The following is a 17,364-nucleotide window of genomic DNA, read 5'->3' as shown; positions in this document are numbered from 1 at the left end:
AGAATGGCTTGAAACAAGGTAACCAAGGCATTTTTTCCACAAAAAATGTTACAGTCCATGGTAGAACTTCAGACATTACCACGAAGTAATGAAATAGGTGTGGCAGGGCACCTTTAATATCTAATTTATACTTACTTATTTGATTAAATCACCGTCTTTTGCAATTTGATGAGGGCACAAAGCAACAGTGCTAAACAACATTAGAGACCTTTTTTATTCACCTTTTTTTTTTTACCCAGTAACAGATGTGATTTAAAATGTAGCAAAGTACAACACTTCAAACAAAACATACTTAAGTTAAAGTAAAATTTTAAAAACTACTCAATTACAGTAACATGAGTAAATGTAATTCATTACTTTCCACCTCTGGTCAAGACCTTGAGTTAAGATTATTTTGTCAATATATTTTATACTTTTTGAAATGAGAAGACAGCATTTTATAATTCAGTGGTTCAGTGTTTTGATCAAGTTTGAGGTAATGCCATTTCTATTCAAATTAGTGTCTAAATATTACAAAACAACAAACCTTGTCCTGTACAGGCCGCCATACAAAGTAAAGCTGCCGTTTGGAAAATGCATTTTAATTGCAATACATATCAGATGCACCAAAAATACTTTTGATGTTGTTTTGTATATGTTTGTCTTAGATTGACAGTATTGACCTTTACAGTTGGTGTCCGTATTATAACCAAACATTGGGAGGTGCCAGCACGTCACAGCGTCTACATGGCTGTCTTGCTGGGGTTGTCGGGGTCGAAGGTCATGATCTCCATGTGGATAAGACCTGATGAGATCAAAAAAAAAAGAAAAGTAGTATTATAACAAATCCTGTAAAAGCCCCAAAGTGTACATTCATTTGAAGAGAATATGGCACAGAGCCAACTTTGGCACTTTTCACAAGTATTGATCATTTCCAATATACTGGGCATTGTGTGTAGAGCCGGGCGATATGGAGAAAAATCAAATCTGACGATATTTATGACTACATGAATACATGAATGGTGCTTTCCTGAAAACTGATGATTTTTGATAAATAATCATCAGTAATGTGGATATAATGACTAAGTGGGTAGAACAGCTAGAACAGTCTGGTATGTTCAGAAAGTGACATCACTTTACTGGAATGCAGCCTTTAAAACCAGGAAAAGACTAAACTTATGTCATATTACAATATTACAATATCCAAAGAATTTTTTTTATTGACATTTTCTATAAAATAAGCAATAACAGTGAACAATGGTGTAACAGAAGACCACATCATTTTAAACCCCCCCCCCCCCCCAATCCCAACCCAGGCCTGGCAGTTCCCCCCAAACCATCTTAACAAAGAGGCGTAAGCCTGCATCCCATGACAAAGGATATAAAGACTAGAGCCCGACCGATAAAGGATTTTTAAGGTCGATCTTGATACAAATATTCGGTGATTTAAAAATCTGATATTCCAATATATCGGCCGATATATATTTAAAAAACAAAACAGAAACGCGTAACAAAACATAAACAGATTTCCCTAACATTAGTTATTTGTAGTTATTTATAAGTCCTCACTAAAATAATATGATAATGCAGTTTAAAAATAAACTTGTTTGTTTTATTGTCACAACAGAACAGAGGAACATCAAAATATATTAAAGTTCTGATAAATAAAATGTATAAAAATACAAACTTAAGATATGAAATTTGAGGGGTTAAACATGATGTTGCCAACAGGGACGCTGTAGAGCGCCATCTGGTGGACAAACTATGCAACGCCAACACTCATAACATGGTTGAAGGGGGTTTCGCCCATTTTTATTTTATTTTTTAAATATTCATTTATTGGCCATTATAAATGCCAATACCGATACTTTGGGAAATGCCTAATATCGGCCGAAAATATCGGGCTCTAATTAAGAGAAGTAATTGCAGTTGATATCCAAAATTTAAGACGATATCTAGCCTCATATATCCATTTCAATATAATATCGATATACATTGCCCAGCCCTAATTGTGTGTATTGTAAAAACTTACTCTTCCACTCCCCGACATCGAGATCCCGGTTCTCGAAGGAGTCGTCATACGGCTCAGAGTCTGGCTCGCTCTCTGGGTCATGATATTCAGCCAGGAAGGGGTGCGACAGTCCCTGCTTAACTGTCAGCCGTGTCTCCGGGTCCAGCAGTAACATCCCCTCCAGTAGGGCTACAGCTGGAAGCATCATAATAGAAAAAACATGTTTGTTGAAATATATATATATATATATATATATATATATATTTCTTTTTTCATTTTCACAACAGTCACTTCGCCAGTTAAATCTACCAATCTACCAAATCAGCAGAACCATTAAAGGTCCCATAGCATGAAAATTCCACTTTATGAGGTTTTTTAACATTAATGTGAGTTCCCCTAGCCTGCCTATGGTCCCCCAATGGCTAGAAATGGCGATAGGTGTAAACCGAGCCCTGGACATCCTGCTCTGCCTTTGAGAAACTGAAAGCTCAGATGGGCCGATCTGGAATCTTCCCTTTATGTCGTCATAAGGGGAAAGGTTACCTCCCCTTTCTCTGCTTTGCCCACCCAGAGAATTTGGCCCGCCCATGAGAAAGAGAGAGACATCATGGCTTGCAAACAAGCGAAGCATGGCAGTTGATCAAGGCCACACTCCCACCCTCCACCTTGCCCCCCCTCTCTCCTCCTCAATAGCATTTAAAGCTACAGACACAGAAATGGCACTCCTAAGGAAAGCTCATTGTGGGACTTGCTCGTAGTGGCTGTAATTCTGCACCAAGGCTGAATTTCGGGAAAGAGACTTCAGATACAGTATTAGGGGACCACTAAGGCCTATATAAAAGCATCCAAAAAGCAGCATGTCATAGGACCTTTAAATCTCCTATTTATTATATATCAACAGCAAAGTGAAAAAGTATGTACATGACTTTAGAGGCATGAAGGTAGAGAACATTTTGTAAAGTCTGCAAAGAGGTATTAGGTAAACTCAAAGTAAGTTGTAATATATTTTGATGATAAAAAATTCAGTTTCAGTTTGAAGTGAATAAGCACAAGCAGTTGAGCGCACCATTTCCATCCATGGAGGCAAACACTTCCTTGAAGTTTTTCTTCTTTTGCGGGGGAAGACCATTCACATAAGATTGTGCCTGGAAAACATTTAAGGGTGGTTACATTTCATTCTAAAGCATGAGCTTAAGTAAGGATAGGCAAAAGATATATGTATTTGGAAATACACACCGCCTTTATAAGTTGGCCAAATAAGAAATATGAAAGCTGCAAAGTGCTGATGTTAACTAGCATAAGAAACTTACATCTTTACTCTGCATCTTCTGGACCAGGGAGGAGTCTGGTGTTCCTGTCAGATGGAGGATCCTCTTCAGCTGATCAATACCTAAATAGACTGGTTAAGGAAGCCTCATAATGCACAACATACACCACATGGATCTGGCGTCAGAGCAGTCACAAGCATTGACGACATTGCAATTTCTGCAAGATTTTCATTCTACATACATGACAGAGCGGTACTGCATTTCAAAATATTGGAGCTCTTTTTTCTCCTTTAACTTTTTGTAATCGAGTTTTGGTTGCATTTCTGTAACAGATGTAGGAAGTGTGAAATACGGATGGATATATTCAATTCAATTAAGTATCTACATTTGTTAAATGGGCACTCCGGCGATTTAGTATTGTACTTCCACAAAGTTGGGGAACTCGTTAAAGACATGTTAAATAAGCAGAATGGTTAGAATTGAAGAAGCATAGAATGAGATATCTCCGTTGATCCATTTCACATAAATCAACCAACCTCCTTTTCTGGTAAATCCCACATTTTTCTAAACTTCATAACTCCACTTTCCAATGAAGGCACATTACCAAGCCTGAGCTGAGATAACCCTGATGATAAAATCAGTCATTTCTTTCAGATTTTTCAGAAACACTAACTCGAGGGCCACATAATAAACTGACCTTTACGTATAAAATCGGTGGAGTACTTCTAAATCTTACAATGCTGCACCTGTTTTCAAAATGTTCTATATTTTAAACATTAAAAACACCGGGGACAGTATGAGTTTCTAGCTATTATAATTGAGCATACACGGCTTTATTACAACACAGTGAGCCAAATGTGTGAGGATACTGTCATCTCCTGGGAAAAGCACCTGGCCAGTAATCATCTCAGCCAGGATACAGGCAGCTGACCACACATCCACTGTGAGGGAGAGAATTTTAATAACAAAAATGTAATACTTTTGCCGTAGCATACTGCAATATTCTGTTATTATTTCTAACAAACTGTCTCTTTGTATTAAAGGGAAGGTAATATTCTTACCTGTTTGACTGTAGTGCATCCAGTTGAATATGACCTCTGGTGCTCTGTACCAGCGCGTCACAACATAACCAGTCATTTCACCTTCTGTCTGTCTTGCCAGGCCGAAATCCAGGATCTGAGAATAGCAGTGGTGGAATGTAACTAAGTACATTTACATTTAAGTACTTGTACTTTACTTGAGTCTTTTTTTCTTATGCCACTTTCTACTTCTACTCTGCTACTCTTTCTCAGAGAGAAATATTGTACTTTTTACTCCACTACATTCATCTGACAGCTTTAGTTACTTGTAACTTTACAAATTAATATTTTTGCACACAAAACACATGTACTTTATAAAATGCAATGTCTTATTATAAATTAAACTACCCAACAATATATAGGCCTATATAAGTACAGCTAAAATGATTAGCAGATTAAACATGTGTTTGATTGACAGAACTGTTTGGATTGTTTCTAGTTTTAGTACTTTAATTTTTAATACTTTAAGTACATTTTGATGATGATACTAACAGACTTTTACTTAAGTAACATTTTCAACGCATGACTTTTACTTGTAATAGAGTATTTTCAAAGTGTGGTATTAGTACTTTTACTTAAGTAAAGGATCTGAATACTTCTTCCACCACTGGAGAATAGTTACAGTTATGGAAGCTGAAGTGATGTACATTCACTTTATAATAACTTTCATTATTAAATGGTAATTTGATAGTCCCACCAAGAGCCAGGTGCTGTCCGAGGTTTCTGCCCGTTTAAAGGAAGATGTTCCTAGCCGCTGTGTGCAATTGCTTTTGGTGAAATTGTTTGGTCTCTGTAAAGCTAAAGGCCGTAGATTTAGAGTACCCCGGTTCAAGAGCAATAGGAGTAAAAACTCCTTTGTTCAATAACTCAGCTAATTTGCACATGGAATGTAGAATTTTTTAGAGATTACTCCTGTGGTGTAAAATTGGGTTGTATATATTATGTCACATATAATATATGTCTTTGTATTGTTATCTTGTTTATTTGTATGTTGTTTGAATATGATTTTTTTTAATCTTGCAGATCAAGTTTCCCATTTGGGATAATAAAGTATCTGAACTGAATTATAGAGTGTGGTCTGGACCTACTCTTTCTGGAAAGTATCCTGAGATAATGTCTGTTATTATTTGACACTATGAATAAAATGGAATTAAATTAAGAAAATTGCAAATAATGCTTATAATAATTAGTTAATGATTAAATAGTGGTTTATAAAGCATCAAGTAACATTAATTTGGCCACAATAAATCTTTTTTGGTGATCTATAGAAGAGATGAATATTTGATTATGTGTGCACTGATAATAGCTAACGTTTATAGATGCTTTACAAAGTATTTATTAACCATTAACAAGGCATAATAATCACCAGTTGTGACTATAATAGCCATCCAAATAAGGTTTATTCGCGGTTTACAAACGATTTTTGGTTTACAAACTATTTGGTAATAGGGATACTAATTAAGATTTTTTTTCCCTGACTGATAGCCAACCGTTAGCCAACAAGCAGGCAAAGGAGTCCCAGTTCACCACAACGGGAGGCACGATCATTATTTTTTTTACGAAAATTAAAGGGAGCCATCTAGGGCCACTCCTAAGGCCACGCCTACAATGGTGTATTGATTGGTCAAAGTGGCCGTGGTCAATTGAGCACCCAATAGAAATACATTAGTGCCATTACAACGCATGTATAAATGAATATAAATGGGACATTAGGGTTTATACTTTAAGACATTGCAGCTCACGCATTGCCATATTTCCTGACGTTTCCCTAGCCGCCGTCACGCTTTAGGTTACACACTTGAGACTCCGCAAGTCGTCGGGGGCGACTCGCGTCGGGGAGGCTTGGACCCTGTCATAACTGCTTGCAGTTCTAGTTTTCTTTTACAATGAAAAAAATTTGTTTTTGTTTTAATAATAGGCTATTGTTTTTAACTGTTTAAGCGTCTTATTGTTGGTTAACAGTTGAACAATAATCATTAACATCCGTATTTGGTAATCATTAACACATACTTACCATAAAATAAAATGTTATGATGTGTGAAACAATAAACTGTTAAAGAATTATAGCATTACTAATAATTAGTTCATTTATAAATAAATAAATATAATTTCAACAATAAAATAATGATTTTTCAAGTGTTGTTGCATTTGCTGTGTTTTAGTTCACTTGTGGTGACTCTTTTGCAAGTAAATTATAAAAGAGTTAAATGTCTAAATGTTTTCAGATTTAACAGCCGAAACTCATCATCATCATGACCAGATTTTTTGTGAGACTTTTAAACTTACCTTTAATTCACAGTTCTCACTCACAGCAAGGTTACCGGGCTTCAGATCCTAAAATGCAACCAAAAGAGGTTTCTCAATAACACAAAGCCTATTATAACTTTGCAATAGTTAAAGCAATAGTTCGCCATTTTGGACAGTATGCTCACTTGCTTTCTTGCTGAGAGTTAGATTAAAGAGTGCCACTCTAATGTCATCAATATGGAGATACAGTCAGCAGCCGGATAGCTTTGTTTAGCATTAAGAAAACCAGTCAGCATATATATATATATATATATATATATATATATATATATATATATCAGCTTAACTCTCAGCAAGAAAGAAAATAAACGCAATGTTTAATGTCAAAATGTTGACTATTCCTTTAAGTGTACATATTGATTATGAGTGAGACATACATTCTTCAGTAAGTGGTGTACATATATTAAAAAAAGGTTCAAACACCAACCCGATGAACGATCCCTGCAGAATGAATATACTGTAAAGAAGGAGAAAATATATTTAAGCACACAGTAAGTCTGTTATGGTTTTGGGATATTTCTGTTACCAGTTTGTTCTTTTCTGTTGTCTTTATTGTTTATTTGTGCATTTTCCCTGTGTTGTATATTTATTCTGTTACCTGTTTGGATATTTCTTTTGCCTTGTTTGTAGATTTCTGTATGTATCTTGTTTTGTATATTTCTGTTGTGTGTATTTGTATTCCCTGTTCATTGTGTAGTTTGTGTACCCTGTTGACTGTTCTGTTCTCTGTGTATATTTCTGTTTCCTGTTTTATTTTGATAGTCTGTTTTCTGTCCTGTCATGTCTAGTTTTACTTTTTGCCTTTGTTGATTGTCCTGCCCCGCCCTGATGTGTTTCACCTGTCGTGTCACCTGTTCCTCATTTGTTCATTACCTCTTGTATTTAACCCCTGTGTTCCCTTTGTCTCTTGTCAGATCGTTTTGTATTCCCCCGTGTCAGTGTGTCTTCGTCAGTCTCTCCTTTTTCTCCCCGGTATTAGTTTTTGCCTGCAGCTCACAGGACTCCTTGTTTGGTTTTTGTTTTTTGAGGAAATAAATCTCTGAGTTTCAACGCTGCTCCTGCCTGCCTCTCTCTCTCTGCGTTTGGGTCCACTATTCCTCACTCATCATAACAAAGTCAACACAAATGGACATAGCCTACTGCACATACACAAAGTCCAGCAGAGCATGCAGACTCACATGGCTTAATGGCTCTCTAAATGGCATGGTGTTGACTTGTGGATTTTAAAAATACACATTACACATCACAAAGTCTCCACCCTCAGCCGATTACGAGGGCTCTGTTTTGTGTATTTTCCAGCCCTTAGAGCAAATCCAGACTGCTCTCACAGCACAGAAGAGTGCTTAAAGCACACATACACTGATATGAAAAGGGAAAACATCATGGGATCAAAGAAGTCTGCAGCTAAATTCAAAGACAAAAGGGCATTTATGGTGAGGTAGTCTTGTTTTTTAGTATAAAACGTGCTTTCTCTTTTGTTTCCATTGAACACTCTTCTTTACACATTGACTAGTATTGCGTGTACAAGCATAAATAAGGGGAAAGCAATCAGTCAGTAAACTGAACGTACTTCATTTAATATACTGGTAAGACATCTTACCTTGTGCGTTTAAAGCTGCAGTTTGTAACTTTTATAAAAAATATGTTTTTGTCATATTTGCTGAAACTGTCATTGTATCCTGCCAGTAGTACATGACACAGATAATCTGTGGACATAATCATGTTTCTCTGCCTAGTCCTACTGCTCCTAATGGGAGTTGCAAGTTTCCACTACTCACGAAATAATAACCGACCAATCAGAGCAGAGGAGTTTGAAACACAGCGTCAATGACTGCTCGTGAACTGCGATCAAACTGTCAAACTAGGCAGCGCTGAACAATCAATACATTTTATTTGTCACATGAAATCATACGAGTTACAATCAAATATGAATCAAGATTCTGTTACTGCATTGCCAATTTCTCGCCTCAAATATTTTCAGACACATATTTTAGTGTACTGTGTAGCTGTAAAATGAGGAACATGATTTTTTTTCACAGATTATCTGTCTCATGTAGTAGTAGTACTGGCAGGATATAGTGAGTTTTAATAAAAGTTACCAACTGAACCTTTAAAGGGAGAGCAGAATGGGACAAAAGATAAGAGGTCACCACATTGCTCTGCCAAGCTGCTCCTTTGTACTTTTTTTGATTATAACTGAAGATAATGTCAGATTATGCATCCTGCACTTAATAATTATATACTTTCCTAAGTGTTTAATATAGATCCATTGTTATATCTAGCCTCATATAAGCCCTAAAGCCACAAGAGACCCCAAAATAGCATAATACATTTGTGAAGTTCTGCAGGGAATTTTGTTTTTTTCTACATACTTTAAGCACTTATTTAAATGTGGATTGCTTTTTCTGTAGCTGTAAATATAACCTTGCTATACAGTTTTATCACCGTGTTAACAAACAGTTTCCTATTTACACATTCAGCAGATACAGAGCAACATTGCATTCATTTAGAGTCATGTTTGCGCCCACATATACAGTCATGTGAACAAATTAAGACAACCATGCTAAAGTTGACTAAAAAGAGGAATAAAAAAATCATCTTTAGGAAATTGATCTTAATGCCTTAATTAAAAAAAATGAGGAAAAATACAATCTTTAAGGACACCAATTTTCTTTGTGAATGAATAATGTATCGTAAATAAATAAATGTTCTTTAGGGGGCATAAGTAAGTACACCCCTATGTTAAATTCCCATAGAGGCAGCCAGATTTTTATTTTTAAAGGCCAGTTATTTCATGGATCCATGATACTACGCATCCTGATAAAGTTTGGAATTAAAATAGCCCCACATCATCACATACCCTTCACCATACCTAGAGATTGGCATGGTGTGATTTCAGTTAGCCTAATAGCTGGTTTGATTTGCATTGAGAGATGACCTTATGGAAAGTACCCCATGCCAATCTCTAGGTATGGTGAAGAGTATGTGATGATGTGGGGCTATTTTAATTCCAAACTTTATCAGGATGCGTAGTATCATGGATCCATGAAATAACTGGCCTTTAAAAATAAAAATCTGGCTGCCTCTATGGGAATTTAATATAGGGGTGTACTTACTTATGCCCCCTGTATTTTAAGGAAGAACATTTATTTATTTATGATACATTATTCATTCACAAAGAAAATTGGTGTCCTTAAAGATTGGATTTTTCCTCATTTTTTAAATTAAGGCATTAAGATCTATTTACAAAAGATGATTTTTTTATTCCTCTTTTTAGTCAACTTTAGCATGGGTGTCCTAATTTGTTCACATGACTGTAAATTATATATTTAAGTCAAATACTCACTCTTCTTTAGCTCTATGTCTATGCTAAATATCTGTCTCTAGCTGCTAAAGATTAGAGAAGCTTTAAGTAATATTATCTAATGTTATTTTTACATTAGACTTGCATACACTTACCTTGAGTCCCCTTAGAAGCTGGTAGAACAGGTATGTGATGATGCGATCAGTTAATCTCCGCCTCTTCATGATGTGGCCCAGATCCTGGGCTACTAATGGCATTACCATATAACTAGAGAGAGAAAGAGAAGAGCGAGAGATAAGGAGAGTATAGAAAGACATAATCAACACGTAAAGTAGGCTACATAAAGTGGGTCTAAAAACTGTTAACGACAAGAGCTCATTGCTATGGTGAGGAAATACAACCGCACAAATCGACCAAAACAAAACAGGAGTCAGCTTGCTCTCACACCTCCTTGCTTGAAATTTTCAAACATGCACACACATGAACACAGGGTCTCAACAAGCTGCAACAACAAACAAGCAGAAGAATGTAGTTCCTGAATCCCTAACTCACAAGGTTTGGAATTTTTCCAGTGTGAAGTCAGGTGTGAAGACGTTGAGGAGGCAGATCACCTTTAAGAAAAAAAAAAACACAGTGAAGACATTAACATACACTGGTAGATTCAGAAATAAAGAGCAGCAAAAATGCCCTCTGGGATGCCTCTATGGTAGATAAAACATGATAAAGTGCCCTCTAGGGTGCCCTTTCAGTAGAGAAAACATGATAAAGTGCCCTCTCCGGTTCCCCTTCCAGTAAAGAAAACACCATAAAGCGCCGCCCTCTAGGGTTTCCCAGTGCAGAAAACAAGATGCAGTGCATCAAGGGTGTAACTTTGGTTTGAGAAGTAGGGGTTGGACACAAAAAAGAGGGTCTGGGGGGTCCTCCACCAAAGAAATGTTTTCTATTTGCATTTCTACATAAGTTTAGGGACTATGGTGATACAAAATCCAGGAAATAATTAAGTTTATCATAATGATACATTCTTCCAGAAAGAATAGTACTAAACTATGTATAAGAAAAATATGTCTTATTTCCTTTATTTTTTAAAATAGGGGCAGATCACAGAGACTTATAAATACAATAATATCAAACGAATTTGAAAGTGGGGGGCACAAACTGGATTTTAAAAAGTGGGGGTGAAGTGGGGGTGACATGTCCCCCCTGTCCCTAGTGGAAATTATGTCCTAGCAGTGCACTATTGGGTTTCTACTTTAAAAATGGAGCAAACTGGGCGCCTGGGTAGCTCACTTGGTAGAGCGGGCACCAATATGTAGAGGTTTACTCCTAGACGCAAAGGTTGTGGCTTCGACTCCGACCTGCTGCCCTTTGCTGCATGTCATTCCCCCTCTCTCTCCCCTTTCAAGTCTAAGCTGTCCTATACTAATAAAGGCCTAAAATGCTGAAAAAATAATCTTTAAAAAAATAATGGAGAAATCTTTTATGCAGTGCCAAATAGGCTGCCCTACATGCTAGTAAACTTGCTGCGTGCCCCTCAGACAGCCTGAGTCTGCCAATGTTAACATACAATATGTTTGTTTGTAAAACAAACCTATAAAACGCTTGCATACGTTTCTCGAGCTTGACGTTTGTCAAAAGAGGTCACATGCAGTGCAGAGTTAACACTTCACAACCCAGGAGTAACACCTACAGCAGTGGTGTCAAACATGTCATGTTTACAGTACGGCCGTTTCTGTGTCATTGCTGTTATGTTTCTGTACTGCATTTCCCAGAGATCACTTCTAAAGCATCCGTGCATCCAGTAGTGATATTAGTAATAGTACTTATAGTAATATTACTTGGATTTGCTGTTTAAGTCGTTTGAGCTCATGCTAAACAGCTAGTTCCTCCATTTATTCTAAACACAAAAACTGAAACTGTCAACACAAGATACAAAAATGGGTCAATAGTCTTTTGTAAACGCGTCCATTTGACAAACACGTTAAAACGCATTGAATATGGTGCCTTCCAAAGATTAGCCGAGTAAAAGGAGGTTATGTAAGTGTTCGCATTTCCTCAAAGGTTTACGGCGAAAATACGGAATGATGAGGGTTCCAACAACACACATCACTTCCAGCATTGATGGGATTATGGGCCCTTGTTGAATGGTCAACAAAGTTTTGCTTATCCTCAAAATCATCTCGTCTTATTTTTGAGATTGACCTTTCTAGTTAAATAAGGACTGTACAACTACACTGACATGACACGGAGTCTCAACAAAAAGAAGACCTTTTGGCAGGCTGTTGTACTGGCTGCATAGGCATAATTTATGGGTGGGTGGGGGGTTGGTGGGGTTACAACCCCCCCCCCCCCCTATAATCAAACTGGGCTTTTTCCAAAGGTTTTGTTCCCTTTCAATGTTTTTGTCGCCTTTTTTTGAGTTTTTTTTGGACACTTTTTTCAACGTTTTTGTCACTTTTTTTTCAGTTTGTTTTATTAAAATCTTTGGTGCTTTTTTCGAAGTTATTGTCACTTTTTCCAACATTTGTCGCCTTTGGCGTTTTTGTCTCTTTTTTACGATTTTTTTTTTTCAGTTTATACAATGTTTTTGCCGCTATTTTTTTTAAATACATGCATACATGTCCCGGGACCTCCCTAGATAGTTGGAGATAAGGGAAGTTATTGTGTCCACCCTCTAACTAAAAAGAGACTGCGCACTCACTCCAGATTCACATCCCACTTTTTGTCAAGTTCCTACATTTTCATGCTGTATGTGGCGGAGCAGTCTGAGTTCCCTGTAGGCCCGTTTGGTGTGGATGAGGGACTGGAAAGGACGATACAGCTTCTTGATGGCCACCTTCTCCTTGGTCTTCTGGTCTACGGCAGAACTAAGTGGGAATAAAACACAGTGTAAAGTGCATGTCCCACAGTGGGAGGTAGGGCTGCGCAATTAATCATATTTTTATCGAAATTGCAATATGGACTACTGCAATATCCAAATCGCAGGGGAGGGGGGCGCAATATTTGTTAAAGGCAAAATATGTGTCAAACCATTCTTAAGAATTGGTGTGCTGAGAAGTCCCAGCCGACAAATCCTATCCTACAAGAAAAAATCTTTTTCTGGTACAGATACTTACAAAAATTACTCTATAATCAGTTTAATTTGTTTTTTTTAAATATTTTTCAATGATAATAATGATACAAAAATGATCACTCCCTCCAATACCGTGAATCATATTGCAATCGCAATATCAGTCAAAATAGATATTTTCCTCATATCATGCAGCCATGAAATCATTCATAATCTATAGGCTCCAAATAATCTTTTTTTGACATAGTATAATTCTTTATTCATTGTAAATAGTTGATGAATAGTTCAATCTCTAAAATGTCGGAAAATAGGACAAAAATGCCTATGACAATCTCCCAGAGCCAAAGGTAATGTTTTCAAATAGCTTATTTTGTCAGACCGTCAGTCCAAAATCCAAAGATACTCAATTTAGAAGCATATAAACAGAAAAACAAATGTGTGCAATCATCATTGTTTTTCTGCCAGCTGACTAATCCACTGATTGACTAATAATTACACATTCACACTCCCATCGCGTAAAATACAGATGCTTGGTCAGGTGCCTTTGACATTGGTATTGACGCTAAAAGTCTCCTTTAGCGTCATATCTAAACGCGCTTTATCTAACCGCGTTTGGTCGGGACTATTGGCGTCACTTTTGACGCAGTTAGGTTAATAATAATAATTAATAATAATAATAGTTTATACTTTATTAATCCCGCAAGGGAAATTACAATGTTTTCACTCTGATGTTATTATTATACACATTACACACAGGCCTGAATTACACACACATGCTCAGTACCTATACATGCACTAATGGAGAGAAGTCAGAGAGAGGGGGCTGCCCATGGACAGGCGCCCCGAGCAGTTATGGAAAAGGTCGTGGGTGGGCTTATAAAAAGGTACGTTTCCATGATAAGTGGGACAAGAACGGGACGGTTGGGTTTAGGAAAAGAAGAACGGGACGGTTGGGTTTAGGAAAAGAAGAACGGGACGGTTGGGTTTACAAAACGTGAAACGCGGGACACAAACCCCAGCCTCCTGGGTGAAAGTCCTGTGTTGTTTGACCCATCCACCACCCCAACCAACCTCCCTATGCGGATTTTCGGCCTTTCATACTACTCGCTACCGTTGTCGCTCTTAATGCTACGTAATATTCAAGTGCTGCTCTCCCTCGTGCGTTCGACGCCCACGCTGAAGGGTGCTTTTTGCACAGCCACTGCCCAAGCGTCCGTATTTTACGAGTTCGGAGTGAGAATGGGTTGTAATTTCAGCTCCTCTGTTTAGAAATTAGTTTTACTTTATATTTGCTTCCTATCAAGACTTGATAGTATAGCCTACATTGCGAGTCTGTGTAGGGATTTTTTGAAGTTTCTGTTGATGCTGTTCTGTAGGTGATCTGGTACTTGTAATTGGGCATGTTTGATACAATTCTTATAGTGCTTATGGAAAAAAGAAAAAAAAATTTGCGAGAAACCTAGTCATAAGTAGCCTATATCTGAAATAAAACTTTCTAATGAATAAACTAGGGCAGATGGCTGACATCCCCTCTTTTATAGACCGACCAAATATGATCATATCAGTAATGAGATCTTGTCTGTCAGTGGCTTATCATTAAATAGAAGTGTCTCTGAGATATCTTGGATTCCTGTAGGCTGGGGTTTCTCATGTTGGTGGAGGAGATTCTTGTCATATCGCAAGACTTGTATTGACTTGCTGACTTGCCTCAGGTGGACAATAGTGCTTCTGTTAGCAGATGTCAGAGTAATCTCGGCCTCTTGCACTGCATGCAGCATAGTCTGGGAGTGGAATGCAGACTTAAGGCTATAAACCAGGCTACATGTAGAAACCACTTGTGATGACAAACGTTTAAATACTGATAGTGAACAACAAAGGCAGGGACCTTTGACCATTTACAAAACAGCATCACTTCAATAGGCTATAACAATGGCAGAAACACTGGGCGACAAAAAACGTTATGTCCAATAAATAGCCAATTTTAAACAATTGTTAATTTCTTATATTGCACTGTAAACTTTATTGTCGTATTTTATCTGTTTTTAATTTTTTAATCGTTTTTAACTGCTCTTTAATGTTTTATGGAAAGCACTTTGAATTGCCCTGTTGCTGACATGTGCTATAGCCTACAAATAAAGCTGCCTTGCCTTGCCTTATTTTATGACTTCAGCCCATACAGCAGGATTAACATGTATTATAAGATCATTGGACTAAAAGATCCCAATACCTTGCACTTTTCTGTACAAAATACGAAAAGACACAAACTCTGCAGCACTTTCCGCGTCAGTAGGCCGATACCCGAAGTTGTGCGCCCGCTCCTCCGGGTAAACTCACCAAACTGTCCCGTAGGCCCCGGAGCCAATCGACTTCAGCGCCGTGTATCTCTCCGGGACGTCCCACGTCGTTTTCTGGACCTCCAGTCTGTGGTAGCCCGGTCTGACGGGCGAAGTCTTCATTGGAGACTCCATGGCGCTGTTAAGTTTTCAATTTCCAGTCAGGGTTTAAGTCCTATAGTACCGTTTGTAGCCAGCTCTGGAGTTTCAACCTGACAGGTAAGACCTTGCAGTGAAGGTATGAGCAGCGCAGGGAAACGCCCCCCCCCCCCCACTCGTCACAATGCGCTGTCACTCCTACCAGTGATGAAATGTAACTAAGTACATTTACTCAAGTACTATACTTAAGTACAAATTTGAGGTACTTGTAGGCTACTTTACTTGAGTCTTTTTTTTTCATGGCACTTTTTACTAAATATTGTACTTTTTTATCCACTATAATCTGACAGCTTTAGTGAGGCTACTAGTTGCTTTACAAATTAAGATTGTTGCACATTAAACACATGCAGTTTCTAAAATACAATGTTATATTATAAATTAAGCTACCCAACAATCCATAGGCCTACAAGTAGGGCTACAGCTGAAATAATTAGCCAATTAATTAATTAGTTGATGGACAAAACTGTTTTGATCGTTTCACTTTCCAGTTTCTGAAATGTGAGGATTTTTCTGCATTGAGTACTTTTACATTTATTTTAATACTTTAAGTACATTTTCCCAATGATACTTCCATACTTTTACTTAAGTAACATTTTCAATGTAGGACTTTTACTTGTTAGAGTAGGCTATATTTACAGTGTGGTATTAGTACTTTTACTTGTGTTACTGTTACTTGTTACTGTGTGTGTGTGTGTGTGTGTGTGTGTGTGTGTGTGTGTGTGTGTGTGTGTGTGTGTGTGTGTGTGTGTGTGTGTGTCAGAGACCCATAGAGATACAGCAGTTTTCCTCTATAGGTCTATATTTAGATTATGTTTAGATTTGTGTTATCCTAGTGGCATTACTTATATTTGGGGTCACACCTCAGAGAGGTTAAACTCCGTTAGACATCTTTTGTATGAAAACGGTTATGAATACAGTAGATCTGTTTGGGATTTGGGATCCCAAATAGTATGTATAAGTATGTTTAACACCAATCACAGACATAGAGTTTACAAAAATCCACGTAACCCTGTTTTACGGCTTAGATCTCTGAGGCTACAAATGGAATTTAGGCCTATGCATTGTTTAAGGAAACGTGTCATTTTTAAAATGAATCATGTTCATAAGCAATTGTCATAGAATTAGGAGAAGTCGTCAAGTATAAAATATTGCCTATATGTATAAAATACTTTTTGCCAGCCTACTGAGACTGAGTGGCCAGTTCATCAGGTACACCTGTACACTATAATGCAATTAAAGACAACAACTTTGCAATAAAGTCTACCTTTTCAAAGTTTATATTGCTCATTTTTATTGACATGGACGTTGACATTGTTGTAATTGTGGAAATTCAATGATATGCCTATTCACTGAGGTCATAGTTAGTGTTATACTGGACTCTATAATATTGAGAGGTGTTTCACATTTTTTTTGTCCTGCATATTTACAAACACGAAGGGGTCAGAATATTAGAAACCTCTGAATATACTGACACCACCATCAGCCCTGCGTGCTGAAACATAATTCAATTAACACCTATGACAGTGTCCAAAAACAACAGCTGGACATTATGGGCATCATAAAAGTAACTTTATGGCAGAACAACGATTAAAGATTATGAGTAGGCTAATTGTGTCAGTTTTTGGTGTGTTTTCGTAGTTGTGTGTCATGATGGATGGCATACTCTTGCTGCAGAACAAATCCAGCTATGGGTACAAATAAAGTAACCTGAACCTGAACAGTTGTGTTGGATTACAGTAAATTGTAAGGTGTGTGAGTCTAATTAAGTGAATGTTGACTGTCTTCATTATTTCTCTCTTATGGTTTTATATTAGCCTACTAAAAACTTAAATTATTTGACCCTTTCATAAAGCGTCT

The 17,364-nt window shown here is 37.3% G+C and overlaps 1 protein-coding gene across 2 annotated transcripts; it reads right to left on the bottom strand.

Moving 5' to 3' along the window:
- Positions 1-323: 323 nt before the first annotated feature.
- Positions 324-15,593, bottom strand: zgc:171775 (STKc_p38 domain-containing protein). Of its 2 annotated transcripts, XM_031286439.2 has the most exons (12): positions 15,350-15,593; positions 12,683-12,812; positions 10,501-10,559; positions 10,104-10,215; positions 7,072-7,101; positions 6,624-6,671; positions 4,320-4,434; positions 4,128-4,199; positions 3,301-3,380; positions 3,057-3,135; positions 2,012-2,185; positions 325-784 (listed from the first exon to the last, which is right to left on the bottom strand). In XM_031286439.2, the coding sequence occupies exons 1-12, from the start codon at positions 15,481-15,483 to the stop codon at positions 723-725; spliced, it is 1,095 nt and encodes a 364-aa protein (XP_031142299.1). In that variant the 5' UTR covers positions 15,484-15,593; the 3' UTR covers positions 325-722. The 2 variants fall into 2 exon arrangements, with proteins under 2 accessions (XP_031142298.1, XP_031142299.1); XM_031286438.2 differs by having other exon boundaries at positions 324-784; positions 4,128-4,434.
- Positions 15,594-17,364: the final 1,771 nt, after the last annotated feature.

Source organism: Sander lucioperca, chromosome 12 (genome assembly GCF_008315115.2).
Source record: "Sander lucioperca isolate FBNREF2018 chromosome 12, SLUC_FBN_1.2, whole genome shotgun sequence".
NCBI lineage: Eukaryota > Metazoa > Chordata > Actinopteri > Perciformes > Percidae > Sander > Sander lucioperca.
Note: the sequence above shows the minus strand (reverse complement) of the source record. Positions and strands in the feature narration are given on the sequence as shown.